This window comes from Narcine bancroftii, chromosome 6 (assembly GCF_036971445.1).
Source record: "Narcine bancroftii isolate sNarBan1 chromosome 6, sNarBan1.hap1, whole genome shotgun sequence".
In the NCBI taxonomy this organism is placed as follows: domain Eukaryota; kingdom Metazoa; phylum Chordata; class Chondrichthyes; order Torpediniformes; family Narcinidae; genus Narcine; species Narcine bancroftii.
Window position 1 is genome coordinate 145,378,563 of NC_091474.1, and position 18,626 is coordinate 145,397,188.

Consider the following 18,626-nt stretch of genomic DNA (forward strand, 5'->3'; position numbering starts at 1 on the left):
ACTTTAACATAAATTTATGACCCTTTTTCCATAGGATCGTTTTTGCTGTATTAAACTCCCTTCTCTTCTTCAGGAGTTCAAAACTTATGTCTGGACAGAAAAAATTTTTTTTGACCTTTGTATTCCAGTGGCTTTTTATCTTCTCTTATTTTCTTCATTGCTTCCTCCAATATATTTTCTCTTGTTGTATATCTTAAGAATTTTACTAAAATGGATCTTGGTTTTTGCTGTGGCTGTGGTTTCGGGGCTAATGTTCTATGTGCCCTTTCTATTTCCATTTCTTCCTGTAATTCTGGTCTTCCTAGGACCCTGGGGATCCAATCTTTTATAAATTCTCTCATCTTCCTTAAGGCCCACTATCTTCATATTATTTCTTCTATTATAGTTTTCCATTATATCTATCTTCTGAGCTAACAGCTCTTGTGCCTCTTTAACTTTTTTATTAGATTCTTCTAATTTCTCTTTTAAGTCCTCTACTTCCATTTCTACGATTGTTTCTCATTCTTCCACATTGTCCACTCTTTTTCCTATATCTGACATGACCATCTCTATTCTATTCATTTTTTCTTCTGCACTTTTAATTCTTCTTTTTATTTCACTAAATTCTTGTAATTGCCATTCTTTTACTGATTCCATATATTCTTTAAAAAAAAATCCATTGTCTTGCCTTTCCCTTCTTCCATTTCTCTATGTTCTTCTTCTTCTTCTTCCTCTGCGTTGGTCGTCTGTTGTTTCCTTGTTTTCTTTTTACTCTCTTCTTTCTTGTTCTCGTTGTTTTCTGTGTTCTCTTCCTGTTTCTGTGTTGCAGCTGTCATCCTCAGCTGTGGAGATCGACTCCTCAGCTGTTCCCCCCTCCCATCAGTGTGTTTTTTTTTCATGCGCGGTTGCGCACTTTTACTTGGCTCCGCGAGCCATTTTTGTAGTCCCGAGCTCGGGACTTCTACTGACCTTAGGGAGCGGGCTTCTCTCTCTGCGGCGGGCCTCCTCGGACAGGTAAGGCCTTCACCTTCTTCTTCTGATGTTCTTTCTTCTCTTCTTCCCGTTGCTTTCGACTTTTCTCTCTTCGCTGCCATTTTCTTCCCACCTTTACTTTTACTTTGTTTTAATTTTTATTCTTGTACCTTTGTGTTTTGTGTATTTTTTTTATACTTTTCCGGAGAGGGCTGGAGTTCCCTGACCGGCCACTACTCCATCACGTGACTCCTCTAGACATTTTCCAAGGTACGGAAGAATTCTGTTCCTGAGAAATGTCAGTCATCCATTTTTGTTGCACATCGGAAAGTCTGTTTGGAAAAACTACCTGTATCATAATCACTTCTGCATACTGCTATGAGCCCAGAGAACCCCAAAACCGAACAGCAATAGATATTCACCAGGACAAATAGTCACTTAAACAAAAGTTGCTTTTAATTATCTTTAAACATGAAAACATGATCAAACTCTAACTTATTACTATTAACTTACTTCATCTAACTTAACTCCTTCTAATTCGAAGTGCACATGTATGTAATGTGTGTGTATATTTAGAAAAGTTCTTTGATTTACAGTCCAATCTCACTTCTCACTCCTCCACTGGTTGCAAGCAATTCTTATATTGTACACCGAATTTAACATCTGTGAAGTTCACCAGGCTTTGGTGCTTGAAAAGTAAATGGTTACCACTCAGGAAGGCTTTTGTCGGTTTGCAGAGAGAGATTTGTTGTTTGCTGGACACAAACTGGTTTCTTCTAATCAGCTACGTCAGTGTCTTGCCGAAGAAACTTGCCCCATCAGGGTTTTCCAGATGATGACCTCTTACTTTCAGGTCACCACACGGTTCCTTTTTGTTTCTCTTATTTCAAGTGAAACATTAGGCAGCCAGCCCTCTCATCTCGTATGGACCACAAGGGCTTTGACCAGGCTGAACTAAGCATTCACAACCCATCTTCAAAATGGAGGTTTTCCACACGCTTGCCATTTTGTCTTGTTGCTGCTGCTGAACTGAATTCTCTCTCTCTCTCAGAGAAAAAAAACCTGTTTGACTCTCTCTGCTTCCAAAACCACACATGACCCTCTTAAAACGGCAAACTGCATTCAGACAGCCTGAGGCTCTGAACCAAATCCTCCGAGTTCTTTCATCTGTTGCTTTTCAAAACCACAATCCATTAGTGAAGTCTCTTGGGCACTCTTCAAAATTCTTGCAAAGGCACTCGGAGCCAGGTCTGTCTGGCTTGAGCAGAGCTCCAGTATTTTAAATGAGATATAAAAACCTGACATAATTTATCACCTTTAAAACATATCTATATAAAATACAAAATACAAAATAATCTGTCACAATACGGTTCTGTATTTTCATTTCAGCCATAATTAAACTAATTGCACACTTTGGTATGTCATTCTTAAAGAATACCATGAACTATTATGGTATTACTAATATATGGAAAAATTATTTCAAAAACTAAAGGGCGAATTAACTTAAAATTGGATTTCCATTAGTGGGGGCTTCTGTAACCTGGGATCTCTCCTGGCAACCTTTCCTTTTCTCTCTATCCTGATGCATGGTCTTAATCCAAAATGTCATATGATATCTTTTGACTCCCACAGATGTTGCCCGCTGAATTTTTCCAGCAATCTATTTTCTTCGAGATTTCAGTATCTAGAATCTCTTTTGACTTGATAAATGCAACACCATAAAGGGACTTGAGAGCATGGAGAAGGATGTTTCTTCTCCTGGTAGAGTTCAGAACTAGGGTATGTAGATTCAGAATTAGCAGTAGGCCACAAGAGAGCAATGAAGAGGAATTTCTTCACTCATGGTTACATGGATCTTTAGAATTTTTAGCTGAGGGAGTGGCAGACACTGAAAGTATTTTGGGCCTTGGGGGATTGAATGTTACGGGGACAGGCAGGAATGTTGAATGTGCTGACGAATGGCACAGCACGCTTGAGCAGCCACATTGCCTACTTATGTTCTTAAATTATAAAAATGTAATGCTATGTTTGAAGTAACTCTGATACAGAATTTTGATTTTCATGTGCAGTACAAAAATTGAAAAGGAAAAAAAGGAACATGCCAAGCAACATGGTATGATCCGTACAGAAATAAGTGGAGCAGAAATCGCTGAAGAAATGGAGAAAGAACGGAGGTTTTTTCAACTACAGATGTGTGACGTAAGTTGGTTTTGTATAATTATTATTTTTGCTCATTTTATGTAATTAGACAATTATTTGTTCTGTTGTTGAATATGGTCATCATTTTATAGATTATTAGCTTTTATAGAAACAAAAGTGACTGCAGATAGTGAAATTTGCAACAAAAACCTGCCTACCAACCTCCGTCTCAGCTCTCCTTCTAACTTATCTTGTTAAGAGCCCAATGGACCCCAAAACCCAGCAGCAATAGACATTCACCAAGACAAGTGGCTTTCAAAAGTTATTTTTAATCAACTTCAAACATGAAAATAGAATCAAACTTTAACTTAACTTTATTCTCATACTATATTCTATACTAACTAAATTATCCCCTTCTAATTCTAAGTGCACGTGTATGTAATGTGTGTGTAAATTCAAGAAAAATTCTTTGGTTCACAGTTCAATCTCACATCTCCTTCTTCAAGTTACTGTGCACAGAATTTAACATGTATAAAGTTCACCAGCCTTGGTGCTTGTAGGGTTTGCAGAGAGAGATATTTGTTGCTCCAGGATTTCCACATCTGAGGTATCACCACTAGTCACCCCAGGGTCTCGCTGATAAAACTTGCCCCATCAGGGTCTTCTAGATGGTAACCTCTTTCTTCAAGCTACCACAGAGTTCCATTCTTCTATTTCAAGAGAAACATCAGGCAGATAGCACTTCCAGCCATCTGCTGCTCTGGAACTTGCTTTCATCAGTTTCAAACAGTTTTCCTTAGATTGCACTTTTCAGTGACTTGTCAGTGTCCCACACACTGACTGACTGACTGAGGCTGTTAACTCAATTCTCTCTTTTCCAACTGAAACTCCAAAGAGAGCACATGACTTATGTCTTGCAAAACCCCCACCTTCTCCAGCAAGCAACAGGAGTTCTTTCTTCTTCTCACATTGTTATCTTAGGTAAACAATCCAAAATTTACCTTTCTGTGAGCACTTTGCAGAAAGCGTACTGATAGACAGCATGACTCCAGCAAGACATTCTCCAGAGATCCTGCAATGTGAATTCTTCAGTCTTTCAAATAAGGTCTGTTTTAAAATGTGTGTATGTATATGACCTACTCTAAATCTTATAAATTCTCCCCAAATATTAATATTGTTACACTCTGTACTGGTTTTCTTTCCTCTACAATCTCATCCCTGATGCAGAAAGATTGACCATTCCTTTGACTTCAAGGATGCTACTTGACCCGTTGAGTTCTACCAGCAGTTTATTTATTTTGCTATGTGCACATAATTGGTGTCATGTTTCAGTATAACAGTTGATTCTAAATACATAATCAAAATTGTAGTTAGGAACAGTTGTGTCTGACACGGAGTCTGGTCTGTGGCTAAACAGGGAAGGGAGGAGAAGAGGTGAGCTGTAGTGATAGGGGATTCCATAGTTAAGGAACGGTTAAGAGGATCTGTGGAAGAGATCAAGTATATTTTGCCTCCTTGGTGCCAGGGTCCAGGATATCTCAGATCAAGTTCACGGCATTCTCAGGAGGGAGGATGAGCAGCCAGATGCTGTGGTCCATGTAGGGACCAATGATGTGTAAAAGGACGGTGAGGGAGTCCTGCAAGGAGAGTTCAGGTAGTTAGGCGCTAGGTTGAAGGACAGGACCTCCAGGGTTGTGATCTCAGGATTGCTACCCATGTCACATGCTGGTTGGTGAGGTTAGAAATAGGAGGATAATGCAGATTATCCTGTGGTGCAGGAAGGAGGGCTTCAGGTTTCTGGGTCATTTGGCTCCCTTCTAGGGAAGGTGGGACCTGTTCCGACAGGGCAGTTTGCATCTGAACTGGAAGGGGACCAATATCTTTGAGGGAAGGTTTGCTAGTGCTGCTCTGGTGGGTTTAAACTAGATTTGCAGGGAGATGGGAACCAGAGTGCCATAGCAGATAGAGGAGAGGAGGAAAAAGATGATGTTAAAATTCCATCACCATTAGAAGTCAATCGGTTTAAAGTGGTGGAAGTGTTCTCAGGTACATCTATTTCAACATAAGGAGTATTGTAGGAAAAGCAGATGAGCGTGGATTGGCAAGTGGAATTATGACATTGTAGCTATTAGTAAAAACTTGCAGGAGGGTCAGGACTGGCAGCTCAATGTTCCGGGCTTCTGACATGATAGAGTGGGATAGATGAAAGGTGGAGGATTGGCGTTGTTCATCAATGAAAATATCACAGTTGTGCTCAGGCAGGACAGACCAGAGGTTTCGTCTACTGAGGCAATATGGGTGGAGCTAAGGAACAGCAAAGGTATGACCACACTCATGGGCTTGTATTATAGACTGCCAAAAGTCATTGAAATTTGGAGGAGCAAATCTGTAGAAAGATAGCAGACAGCTACAGGAAACAATGTTCATATGGTAGGAGATTTTAATTTTCCACATATTGACTGGGACTCTCATACTGTGAAAAGCTGGATGGTTTGGAGTTTGTCAAATGTTTTCAGGAAAGTTTTCCAAATCAATATATACAGGTAGTGGTACCAAAAAGACAAGAGTGCAATGCTGCATTTCCTATTAGGGAATGAGATAGGACGGTGACAGAATTATATGTAGGGGGACATTTTGGGTCCAGTGATCACAATGCTATTAGTTTCAAGTTGATTATGGAGAAGGATAGGTCTGGGCCTCAGGTTCAGATTCTAAATTGGAGAAAGGCCAATTTTAAGGAGATGAGAAAAGATCTAGAATGTGTGGATTGGGATAAGTTGTTTTTGGTCAAGGATGTGCAAAATAAGTAGAGAACCTTGAAAAGTGAAATTTTGAGAGTACAGAGTTCATGTTCCTGTCAGGATTAAAAGCAAAGTTGCAGGCATAGGAAACCTTGGTTTTTGAGGGATATTGGGGATCTGGTTGAGAAGAAGACAGAGGTGTATAGCAGGTATAGGCACCATGGAGCGAATGAGGAACTTGAGGATTATAAAAAATGCAACAAAACCGTCATGAAATAAATCAGGAAGGCTAAAAGGAGGTGAGATTGCTTTTGCAGACAATGTGAAGGAAAATCCTAAGGATTTCTATAGGTATATTAAGAGCAAAAGGATAGTAAGGGACAAAATTGATCCACTTGAAGATCAGAGTGATTGGCTTTGTATGGAGCCAAAAGAGATGAGCGAGGTCTTGAATGTTTTCATCAATATTCACTCAAGAAAAGGGCACAGAGTTGTGGGAAGTAAGGAAAATGAGCAGAGAGTTCATGGAACCTGTAGAGATTAAAGGGTAGGTAGTGCTTGCTATCTTAAAGCAAATAAAGGTGGATAATTCCCAGGACCTGACAAGATATTCCCTCAGATCTTGAAGGAGGCTAGTGCAGAAATTGCAGGAGCTCTGGCAGAAATATTTAAAATGTCCTTAAGCCACAGGTGTAGTGGCAGAGGATTGGAGAGTAGCTCATGTTGTTTAAAAAATGGCTTCAAAATAACTCTGGAAATTGTAGGGTGGCGAGCTTGATGTCAGTAGTAGGTAAATTATTGGAAGGTGTTCTAAGAGATTGGATATACAATTATTTTGATAGCCAGAAACTGATTAGCGATACTCAACCTGACTTTGTGCATGGCAGGTCGTATTTAACGAATCTTAGAATTTTTTGCAGGAGTTACCAAGAAAGTTGACAAAGGAAAGTCTGTGAGGGCTGTCTACATGGACTTTAGTAAAGCCTTTGACAAAATCCTAAATGGTAGGTTAGTCAGGAAGGTTCAAATGTTAAGTATTCATCGTGAAGTAGTGAACTGATTTCGACGATGCAGCCAGAGAGTAGTGGTGGATGATTGCTTCTCAGACTAGAGGCTTGTGACTTGTGTGCCTCAGGGATCAGTGCTAGGACCATTGATGTTTGTCATCTATATCAATGATCTGGATGATGATGTGGTAAATTGGTTCATCAAGTTTTCAGATGACCTTAAGACTGGTGTTGTGTACAGCAAAGAATGTTTTCAAAGGATCTGGACCAGCTGGAAAAATAGGCTGAAAAATAGCAGATGGAATTTAATGTAGACAAGTGTGAGGTGTTGCATTTTGGAAGGACAAACCAAGAATGGATATTCACGGTAAATGGCAGGACATTGAGGAGTTTGATAAACAGGGAGATCTTGGAATACATAATTCCGTGAAAATGGTGTAAAAGATTTGGGATGTCATGGTAGAGTTGTATAAGTCACTGGTGAGGCCAAATTTAGATTATTTTGTGTGTAATTTTGGTCATCAAACTACAGGGAAGACATCAATAAAATAGAAAGAGTACAAAGAAATAGGATGTGGCCCAGACTTCAGAAACTGAGTTAAGGGGAAAGGTTAAACAGCATAGAACAGTGATTCTCAACCTTTTTCCTTCCACTCACATACCACTTTAAGTAATCCCAATGCCATTAGTGTTCTGTGATTCGTAAGGGATTGCTTAAGGTGATATGTGAGCGGGAAGGGAAGGTTGAGATCATTTTGCTATTGAACATTGGAGGTTGCAGTTGACGTTGCAGTTAGCCCTAAGCTTTTAAAAGCTATTTAAATAGGGAATAGCAGCAAAAAGAAAATTGGCTGGAGAGATTTCTCAAGTGGAATGAAACAATGGCTGAGGCATTGACAAATATTCTGTATTTTTAATAATACATATATAGGAGAATTGATGTTGCAAGGCTGTGTGGTCTGAGGGATAAGAGTTTGAATAACAATGTGGAATATGAAGAAATTAATGTCAGTAAAGAGAGAAGAGTTGAAAATAGGAAAAATTTCCTGGTTCTGATAGCTTGATCACTAGATTCCAAGAGCAATGACTACAGAATTAATGGATGCATTAATCCAGTGGTTCTCAACCTTTTTCTTTCCACTCACATAACACTTTAAATATTCCCTATGCCATAGGTACTCTATGATTTAAGGGATTGCTTAAGATGGTAAGTGAGTGGAAAGTAAAAGTTTTGAAAACCACTGTTTTAATCATATCCAGCTGACTCGTTATATGCACAGTTTCATAACTCCAAAGGAAATGGGCCAATGACAATTTTTCTCAAGGAAAATATTTCAGTAACAATTGGATCTAGAGCAGTGATTCTCAACCTTCCCTTCCCACTCACATACCACCTTAAGTAATCCCTTACTAATCACAGAGCACCAGTGGCATAGGGAGTGGTATGTGAGTGGAAAGAAAATGGTTGAAAACCATTGTATTTTCGGGGGGCGTGGCAAGATGGCAAAGGGAACAGACGTGCCTTCCAGACCTCTCCTGACTCTGATTTATTATTTTGTCTTTAAGTGCCCGTTAAAGTTCTTTTAAAAGTTTATAAATAATAAGAGGTGCTGGATTAGTGCCTAATGGTTTATATGCAAAAAAAAAAGGTAAAAGAAAACATCAACAGACTGTTAAAAAATTACATTTTCCGAAATTATCTGAGCCTACTTGTTTACAAGAAGCCAGGACTCAGCATAGAATGGATCCAGAAGAAGACATACAGAATTCGGCATTGAAACTCCGTTTTATACCGGTAAGGCTCTTTGAAGGTCGCACTCAGCAGCTTTCAGAACAAAGAGCTGGCCGGGTGCCAGTATTTCACACAATGGCCACTGTGAGTGCTGTTATTGAGACTTTGACAGTTGAATCAGCTGGGGCGCCACCAGCTGGAGAGTTAAAGAGCTGTCATTCGACTGCTACAGTGGTGGCGCTGCAAAATGCATCTTCAATTACAACGGTTTTTCCAGACATCGATTCAGTGAAGATGATTAAAGAGATTTGGCTTAAAGATAACCCTGATCTTCAGTCTCCTGGCATTGCTGGGGGGACTTTGAGAGGGATTTTTATACGAAGTCAAACTGCTACAAAAGATACTAAATTAAGGGAAGGGACAGAAGATCCCGTGGTCTCTAAGGAACAGCAAGACCCCATTATGCCTGAATCTACTTCTGTTGAAATGTCTGTTAAGGATCTTGAAGATAAGATATATTCTCTATTGAGTCACTTAGCTAATTTTGTGAACCCGTTTATTTCCAAGATTAATGCGATGGCGGAAGCCATTAATGGAGCTTTTAAGCTTGAAACCATTGAACGATTTGAAATGTGTGATCAAGGTTTAGTCGATGTACAGGATCATCTGCAAAATGAAAATAGAATAATTGAAACATTGCAGATCCAAAATAAAAATTTAGCAAAAAAGGTTGATTATTTGGAGAATCAATCTAGACGGAACAACGTGAAAATTGTTGGTTTGCCAGAAGGCATAGAAGGACCAGATCCAAGAAAATTTTTTAATGAATGGATTCCACGAGTGTTAGGACAGGATAAATTCCCTGAAGGTATAATACTGGAACGTGCTCATAAAGTTTTAAGAAGAAAATCTTTTTCAGGACAGAATCCAAGACCTGTTCTTATCCCTTGTTTAAACTATTGTGACAGAGAGACATTTTTACGTACGGCTATTAGAAATGCCCAGCAAAATAGATCTCCTTTGATGGTTCAGAATAATCCTGTTTTCTTCTATCAAGATTTGAGTCAAGAAATTATGTTTCAACGACGCGAATTTAATTCTGTGAAAGAATGGTTGTGGAAAAAAAGACATAAGGCAACATTCAGGTATTCTGCGGTACTGAAGATTTTTCAGGATGGAAATCAGCCAAAGTTCTTTGACAATCGTAAAGAGGTTAGGGACTTTGCTCAGTCTCTACCAATCATGCAGTTTCAGGAACGATGTAGTCCTTTAAGGTCTCCAAAGAGAGTAGAGATGTAAGGTGGGATCCAGATTTTTAAAAGAAATGGAAGCAATGGTGACCGAAGTGGTAACGTTGATTTTAAAAAATAAAACTTTTATCTTTTTTTTTGAGAAGAGTTTAAATAGTTTAAATAATGATGATAGTTTAATGAAATGGGAGTTGGGAGAGGGAACTGGGTGGGCACTAGTTTCCAGAAGTCATGAGCTACCTGTGAGTTATCTCACACCCAATATTTTGGGGGAGTTACCGCTTTGGGCGGTTTAAACAGGAGGAAGTAGTCGTGACCTCCGACCTGTTTTTTTTTCTTTTTAATTTTTGGGTTAAGAAGTGAAGGTTTTTTTTTAAATTTTTTTTAAAAAATAAATAATTTTTTAAACTCTTTTTGTTTTCTGATTGTAATTGAGAGGGAATTAGGAGGTTTTTGCTCTCTCTTTTTTTCTCTTTTTTGGGGGGGTTTCTTTTTTTTCTTTTTTAAGAGGATGATGTCACAGAAGATAATAAGTCAAAAATTGAGGATGTTGAATTAGATGAAGAGGAAGATGAGGGGAAAGGTGTTAAGAAGAAAAAGAAGAAAATCAAGTACAAATACATTGAGGGAGAAGAGTTTAATAAAATTAAGTTAATTTCGATAGAGAATTTTGAAGATGTTATAAATGAAGAATATGGAGAATTTTATAAGAGTTTGAACTTTTTCTTTTTTTATATAAGGGGAGGGGAAGTGAATAAAAAGTTTATCTGATTGTTTTTCTAAGGGATGTTTTTGTTCTCTCGATGAATTATAAAGGAAACTTGGTATTAATGGAAATTCTATATTTATGTATTATTAATTATGATTTTTTGTATAACAGATATGTGGTTGATATATGATTGTAATATTTGAACTTGGTTTTAAAGTGGATTTTATTTGTTAAATACATGTATTATGTTTGATTTAAATATATGTTTAAATGTATTATTTTAGTATTGATTTTTTTGTTAGTAATTTTTTTTGTTGTTAAGTTTTATTCTTTTTTTTGTAAGTGGGGTTTTTTCTATTTTATTTACAACATTGTTAATTAATTCTTCACTCTTTATTTTGGGGGGAGGGTTGGACTAATTTTAAATTAGACGATTAATGTTGTGTTATAATTATTGGGGGGGGGTTAATTTGTGTAGTTTAATGATGTAGTATTCTAATTTTTATTATCTTATTTTTTATTATTTCTTTAGATGTAATTTTTATTTTATTCATGTCATAAAATTTTAAATAAAGTTTAAAAAAAAAAGAAAACCATTGTATTTTCTAAAGTTCCCCAGAATTTGGAATAGTTGAGAGGTAATAAATAATAACATTGCTTTTCAAGGAAGGAGGGAAGTGTGAGGTATCATTATCAAAATAAATTGGCATCAGTGTTTTTGAGATGCATTTGGCAAGATGGATGTATTATATCTGTTTTTCAAAAGGTACCATCGAAAGTTTGTTAAATTTAAGAAGGCCACGGAGAGATTTTGCAAGTTATCTAGAATAGAGTATTGTTGAAAGGACAAGTAAAAATATTGAATTGGAATAAATGGTTAATTTTCTGCTAAACAAACTTTCACTGGCTGGTTACCTCAGACCTATTCAGATTTACTGATGATGCAAAGCAAAAATAGGAAGTGAATTATGATGGGTTCAAAATGATACAGATTAAGATAGCAAATAAGATGTGGGGAAAAAGAAAGATTATTTATTTTGGTTCTTTCTTTGGCTTGGCTTCGTGGACGAAGATTTATGGAGGGGGTAAATGTCCACGTCAGCTGCAGGCTCGTTTGTGGCTGACAAGTCCGATGCGGGACAGGCAGACACGGTTGCAGCGGTTGCAGGGGAAAATTGGTTGGTTGGGGTTGGGTGTTGGGTTTTTCCTCCTTTGTCTTTTGTCAGTGAGGTGGGCTCTGCGGTCTTCTTCAAAGGAGGTTGCTGCCCGCCGAACTGTGAGGCGCCAAGATGCACGGTTTGAGGCGATATCAGCCCACTGGCGGTGGTCAATGTGGCAGGCACCAAGAGATTTCTTTAGGTAGTCCTTGTACCTCTTCTTTGGTGCACCTCTGTCACGGTGGCCAGTGGAGAGCTCGCCATATAACACGATCTTGGGAAGGCGATGGTCCTCCATTCTGGAGACGTGACCTACCCAGCGCAGTTGGATCTTCAGCAGCATGGATTCGATGCTGTCGGCCTCTGCCATCTCGAGTACTTCGATGTTAGGGATGAAGTCGCTCCAATGAATGTTGAGGATGGAGTGGAGCCAATGCTGGTGGAAGCGTTCTAGGAGCCGTAGGTGATGCCGGTAGAGGACCCATGTTTCGGAGCCGAACAGGAGTGCGGGTATGACAACGGCTCTGTATACGCTTATCTTTGTGAGGTTTTTCAGTTGGTTTTTTTTCCAGACTCTCTTGTGTAGTCTTCTAAAGGCGCTATTTGCCTTGGCGAGTCTGTTGTCTATCTCGTTGTTGATCCTTGCATCCGATGAAATGGTGCAGCCGAGATAGGTAAACTGGTTGACCGTTTTGAGTTTCGTGTGCCCGATGGAGATGTGGGGGGGCTGGTAGTCATGGTGGGGAGCTGGCTGATGGAGAACCTCAGTTTTCTTCAGGCTGACTTCCAGGCCAATCATTTTGGCAGTTTCCGCAAAACAGGACATCAAGCGCTGAAGAGCTGGCTCTGAATGGGCAACTAAAGCGGCATCGTCTGCAAAGAGTAGTTCACGGACAAGTTGCTCTTGTGTCTTGGTTTGAGCTTGCAGGCGCCTCAGATTGAAGAGACTGCCATCCGTGCGGATTTATTTTGGTTAAAACAGTGGTAAAGGTGAGGTTTTTTTAATGATGAAAAACTATAGTTAATATTGATGAACAAAGATTTTAGTATCCACGTTTATGAAGATAAAATTACCAGTGTAGCCGACTGCTACAAAGAAACAGCGTGAGCTTAACCTCACTCATTTATTAGGGCTGGAAAGGCTGCTTTTATACTGTTCAAGTTCCCGCCGTTCTTGCTGATTGACTGAGTCATCCATATGAATAACAATAGCGGGCGGGAACATCCATGTATATGAATGGCCTTCTTCCCCAGCCTGTTTCTGCTGAGTTATCTGGGCAGCTTGACCAATGCCATTTTAGGGCTGTCGGTCTGATGCTGCCCCAGCTTCTACCCCCGCTGGTTTGTTGTCCTGTGAGTCGCTTTAGTGATCTCTGTCCGTGTCTGCTGCTGCGCAATGTGCCAGGCCGATCTCAGTAATTGCACGCCGCCACACCAGATACAAGAGACATTTAGCAAAGATAATGTTATGTTGCCTTTTATTGTAAGGCTATTGAAGTACAAAAGTGTAAAATAGGTGTTGGGCTTTGGTGATTTTAGGTACACGGATCAAAACAATCTTGGGGTCAGTGTCACCTGGATTAACAAAATGTATTTCTGAATGAGGATGTAGATCTACAAAGAATTTGCCAATACCCATTTACAAGAATGAAAAGTGATTATCATTGAGGCACAGAATGTCCTGAGATGCCTCAACATTCTTTCTAGTCCATGGATTGTAGAACTATGGAGTATAGTCTTGGAGAGAAAAAAGGTTGTCAACAAAAGTCTGAAATCAACTTTGTTGTGTGATTTGTGTAGATAATCTTTAAAAATTGTATCACATCATGCATGCACTTCTCAAGAACCTTGTCATACTGGATATCTTGAGTGTCGAGTGATTTTTCAGATTCAATATATTCATTGTTTTCACAGTATTTGCTTAAGGTCAATGAGATCAAGATTAAGAAAGGTGTTGATTTACTCCAGAACCTGATTAAATATTTCCACGCACAATGCAAGTAAGATTTTAAATTTTTCATTTATATTCTATTTTTAAAAAATGGTAGCACCTTAAATATATATTAGAATGTTTAAATCTAATTTTATTCAGCTATGGGCATAGTTTTGACTAATTTTCATGATGTATTCCAGCTTAACTGTTTAAAATCAGTTTTTTTCAGGATGGCTTGAAGGCTGTCGAAAGTTTAAAACCTTCCATGGAAAAGCTAGCTACAGATTTGCATGCTGTAAGTTTAATTATTATTGTGAATGAAAATCCTTTGCATACATTGTATAGAGTATGAAATAATGCGAATGGCTATTTTCTGTTGATTAGAGAGTGAAAACAAATTGTACACATTTTTGGTTTTATTTTTACTCTCGAGTCTGATCTATGTCATACTAATCTTTTGATCTGTTATTGACATTAATGTAATCTGCTTTAAAATACGGAGAAATACTTGCTCTTGAACAGTATATTTTCTACTAAATAAAAGTGTTTGAATTTTAGAATCTGATCGCATTAAGCCATGTTCTCTCAATGGTCACGTACTTAGTGATATTCATGTCTAGATATTGTGTTCTTAATGGATTTAACCATTTATGCATTTTCATTTTTCACACAAAATCTTTTGTGTTTACTCATCAATTAAGAATTAATTTGGGGATTAAAATATTTTTTGTGGGTGAAATTTAAACTAGGTTGAATAAAAGAGAATCAAAATAATTTGATAAAAAAAAATTGCTGAAAATCTTTTGATAGCTGCTTAAAAAAAATCATCTCTATTGCTATGGGAGGCAGGCAGATGGAAATAAATTTCAAGCATGTGCTCAATGTTCACTGGAACTATCAAAGAAGTGTATCAATAAATGCTAATAATCTGCACATTACATTTTTTTTGCCAGCTATTTAACTCTATCTAGGTTTTGAGTCCAATTATGCAAATTGACAGCACCATTTTAATAATTTTTGATTGTGCAAGACTGCACATTTAGAGTTTAACCAACTAACGATGTGATACTAATCAGAAGTAATTTTTCGCCATTAGATAATACTCCTCAAGATCGGAAGACACTATAGAAGGTGGTGAATTCAACTCAGAACATAACAAAATATCCATCGTCCATTTACATCACTTGCTGCCTTAAGAACCCTTCACATCCCAGACACACATTCTTTTGTGAAAACACATGCCCATAGGGTTAAAGACTGATTCTTTCCTGCACCATCAGGCTCCTGAATGACAGTGCTCTGTCAATCTTAGTACATATGTTGATGTCTGTTTGGAATATATTGTTTTCATTTTTTTTAAAGTCTACCATTAGTTTTACAATCAGAATACTGTTAACAATTAGGTTCCTGGACCTACCCCTTATCGCAATAATTAATTCCTCTATGACAAGCACCATTCAGCATGGTGCTGTGACTAAAGGAAGCTTTCACTGTGCCAGACACTAGAATAGACTGAGATGGGATCTGATGAATTATATTTAACTGACTTATTGACTACGTTTGATAAATTGTGTAATTTTGTTACCTTTAACTGTAAAAGGGTAGAATGTTTCAGCACAAAAGCAGACAGCTGATCATCTTGGAATTGACTCTGGCTTTCCAATTAAAATGGGTTAAGAGGGAATGGGGAAAAGTTTAGGGGAACATTAGGGGGATCTTCTTCACATAAAGAATGGTGGGTGTGGAATAAGTTGCCAGCTGAAGTGGTGAATACTGGCTTAATTTTAACATTTAAGAAGAATTTGGGCAGGTGCATTGCTGGAAGAGGGAGGGGAGGGCTATGGACTGGGTGAATGGAGAAAAATGGTTTGGCACAGACTAGAAAGGCCAAAGGGGCCTGTTTCTGTGCTGTAATGTTCTATGGTTCTAATCCTGCACCAATGTTTTTCTTTAAAACCCTAATCTCACTTTGTTTTATTCTTCATCAATTTTGTCCAGTTCTGTTGATTGCGTATCCCCACAAACCCCAACAGCATCTTTCCTAAATTAGTCAGTTCTCTTTTCCACATTTACACTGTAACTTTGTTTTGGATTTCCTGTATGATTTCTGCTTGTAGAAGTTACATTGTCAGTAATGATGCTTGGCCATTTTCCCTATAGATGAAATATGTTATGGAACAATTAATTCAAGGAAGATGAGGTGGAAAAAGAAAATTTTATTAGTTTGTTTATTTGTCACAAAATACGAAGTACATAAGCAGGTTCTTCTGTGAACAGACCCAAAGGTTGTCTTGAGCATTACACGTAGTTGTGCACAGAGCACAATTTACAGAGTACAAAGGAAGATCATTTAGCACTAAGCAAGGGCAGCTTGAGAGCACTGTCATTCAGGAGCCTGATGGTGCAGGAAGGAATCAGTCTTTAACCCTATGGGCATGTGTTTTCACATTCTTGAGTATCCTCCCTGATGGGAGGAGGGAAAAGAATGTGTGTCTGGGATGTGAAGGGTTCTTAAGACAGCAAATGATGTAAATGGACGATGGATATTTTATGTTCTGAGCTGAATTCACCACCTTTTATATTGTCTTCTGATCTTGAACAGAGCAGCTCCAATACCACACTGTGTTGCAGCCAGCAAGTATGTTGTCATATATTGAATAATTTTGTTGAATGGTGCTCTACAGGACATTCAAAGAATTGCTTAAGATCTGCTTCATTTTGCCTTGTCCAGCTTTTTGTCTGGATGTGGTTAGGCAATAATACTTTACAAAAGAGAGAAGTATTTTTAATCCTATTTATCCTAATCAGTATTCCCTGGAGCATAGAAAAATGAGGGGAGATTTGATAGAGGTACATAAATTTATGAGGGGTATAGATAGAGTAAATTCAAGTACTATTTTTCCACTATGATTAAGTGCAATATAAACCAGAGGACATGGGTTAAGGGTGAAAGGGGAGATATTTAGGGGGAACATTAGGGGAACTTCTTCATGGTGGGAGTGTAGAACGAGCAGCTAGCTGAAGTGGTGAATATGGGCTCAATTTTAACATTAAAAAAAATTTGGACAGGTACATGGATGAGAGGGTTATGGAGGGATATGGACTGGGTGAAGGTCAGTGAGACTAGGCAGAAAAATAGTTGGACACTGACTAGAAGGGACAAAGGATCTATTTCTGTGCTGTAATGCTCTATGGTTCAAAGTGTTTTGTGTGTTTGCTTTTGTGCTTAGAGGATAATTATTGAAAAGAGTAGCATTTACTATATTTTTTCTAATTTTGCTGCTGATGGCTAGAACAACTATTTTTGTTCCGACATATGATCATGTGGATTTTATTTCCAGATCAAGCAAGTCCAGGATGAGGAAAGGAAACAACTTGTTCAACTTCGCGATGTACTGAAAGCAGGGCTTCAGGTTGAACAAAAAGAGGTGAGCGCTTGGCCGTCTCATGCTGATGCATTAGATGTTTTTAGTCATGTTTTACTTTGCATTTGGAGAACAACATTGTGTAAATTCATCCAGGCAATGAATTATTATAGTTTAATAGTAAATGTTGAATTTTTGAAACTGTGCATCCTGCATGAAGAGATCTGACTTTAATGCAATGATTACTGATGATAATAACACAAATATAAACTTTAAAATTTCAGTAGATAAATTTTGTATACCCAGAAATTTCGCATCTACTTCAAATACTGCTTAATTCTGATATTTTGTGCTTCCAGGAATTACAGATACTTTACATATTCAGTAAAAAAACTTGTTTTCTAACAGGGTTGATGACTGTTTTCCTTAATTAGTTAAAAATATGATGATCTAACAAATTTTGATCAGTATCGAATATTTTATATGTTTTATATCAAGTGATTAATTTGGATATTCCTCAAATACTCCCCCCAGATGCAACAAAAACAGGATTCCCCTTGTCCACACCTACCATCCCACAGTCTCTGTCTTCTTTGGCTTGGCTTCGCAGACGAAGATTTATGGAGGGGTGAATGTCCACGTCAGCTGCAGGCTCATTTGTGGCTGACATGTCCGATGCGGGACAGGCAGACACGGTTGCAGCGGTTGCAGGGGAAAATTGGTTGGTTGGGATTGGGTGTTGGATTTTTCCTCCTTTGTCTTTTGTCAGTGAGTTGGGCTCTGCGGTCTTCTTCAAAGGAGGTTGCTGCCCGCTGAACTGTGAGGCGCCAAGATGCACGGTTTGAGGCGATATCAGCCCACTGGCGGTGGTCAATGTGGCTGGCATCAAGAGATTTCTTTAGGTAGTCCTTGTACCTCTTCTTTGGTGCACCTCTGTCACGGTGGCCAGTGGAGAGCTCGCCATATAACACGATCTTGGGAAGGCGATGGTCCTCCATTCTGGAGACGTGACCTACCCAGCGCAGTTGGATCTTCAGCAGCATGGATTCGATGCTGTCGGCCTCTGCCATCTCGAGTACTTCGATGTTAGGGATGAAGTCGCTCAAATGAATGTTGAGGATGGAGCGGAGACAACGCTGGTGGAAGCGTTCTAGGAGCCGTAGGTGATGCCGGTAGAGGACCTATGATTCGGAGTCGAACAGGAGTGTGGGTATGACAACGGCTCTGTATACGCTAATCTTTGTGAGGTTTTTCAGTTGGTTGTTTTTCCAAACTCTCTTGTGTAGTCTTCCAAAGGCGCTATTTGCCTTGGCGAGTCTGTTGTCTATCTCGTTGTCGATCCTTGCATCCGATGAAATGGTGCAGCCGAGATAGGTAAACTGGTTGACCGTTTTGAGTTTCGTGTGCCCGATGGAGATGTGGGGGGGCTGGTAGTCATGGTGGGGAGCTGGCTGATGGAGGACCTCAGTTTTCTTCAGGCTGACTTCCAGGCCAAACATTTTGGCAGTTTCCGCAAAACAGAACGTCAAGCGCTGAAGAGCTGGCTCTGAATGGGCAACTAAAGCGGCATCGTCTGCAAAGAGTAGTTCACGGACAAGTTGCTCTTGTGTCTTGTTGTGAGCTTGGAAGAGACTGCCATCCA

At 38.8% G+C, this 18,626-nt stretch overlaps 1 protein-coding gene across 2 annotated transcripts in view; it reads left to right on the plus strand.

Annotated features, from left to right (window-relative positions):
- The window catches only part of asap2a (ArfGAP with SH3 domain, ankyrin repeat and PH domain 2a), a 218,325-nt gene that overhangs the window by 118,717 nt on the left and 80,982 nt on the right, over positions 1-18,626 (plus strand). For both annotated transcript variants that reach the window (XM_069886255.1, XM_069886254.1), the window contains exons 6-9: positions 3,021-3,150; positions 13,601-13,686; positions 13,839-13,914; positions 16,961-17,047. In XM_069886255.1, coding sequence (XP_069742356.1) covers positions 3,021-3,150; positions 13,601-13,686; positions 13,839-13,914; positions 16,961-17,047 — 379 coding nt within the window. The remainder of the gene's footprint in view (positions 1-3,020; positions 3,151-13,600; positions 13,687-13,838; positions 13,915-16,960; positions 17,048-18,626) is intronic.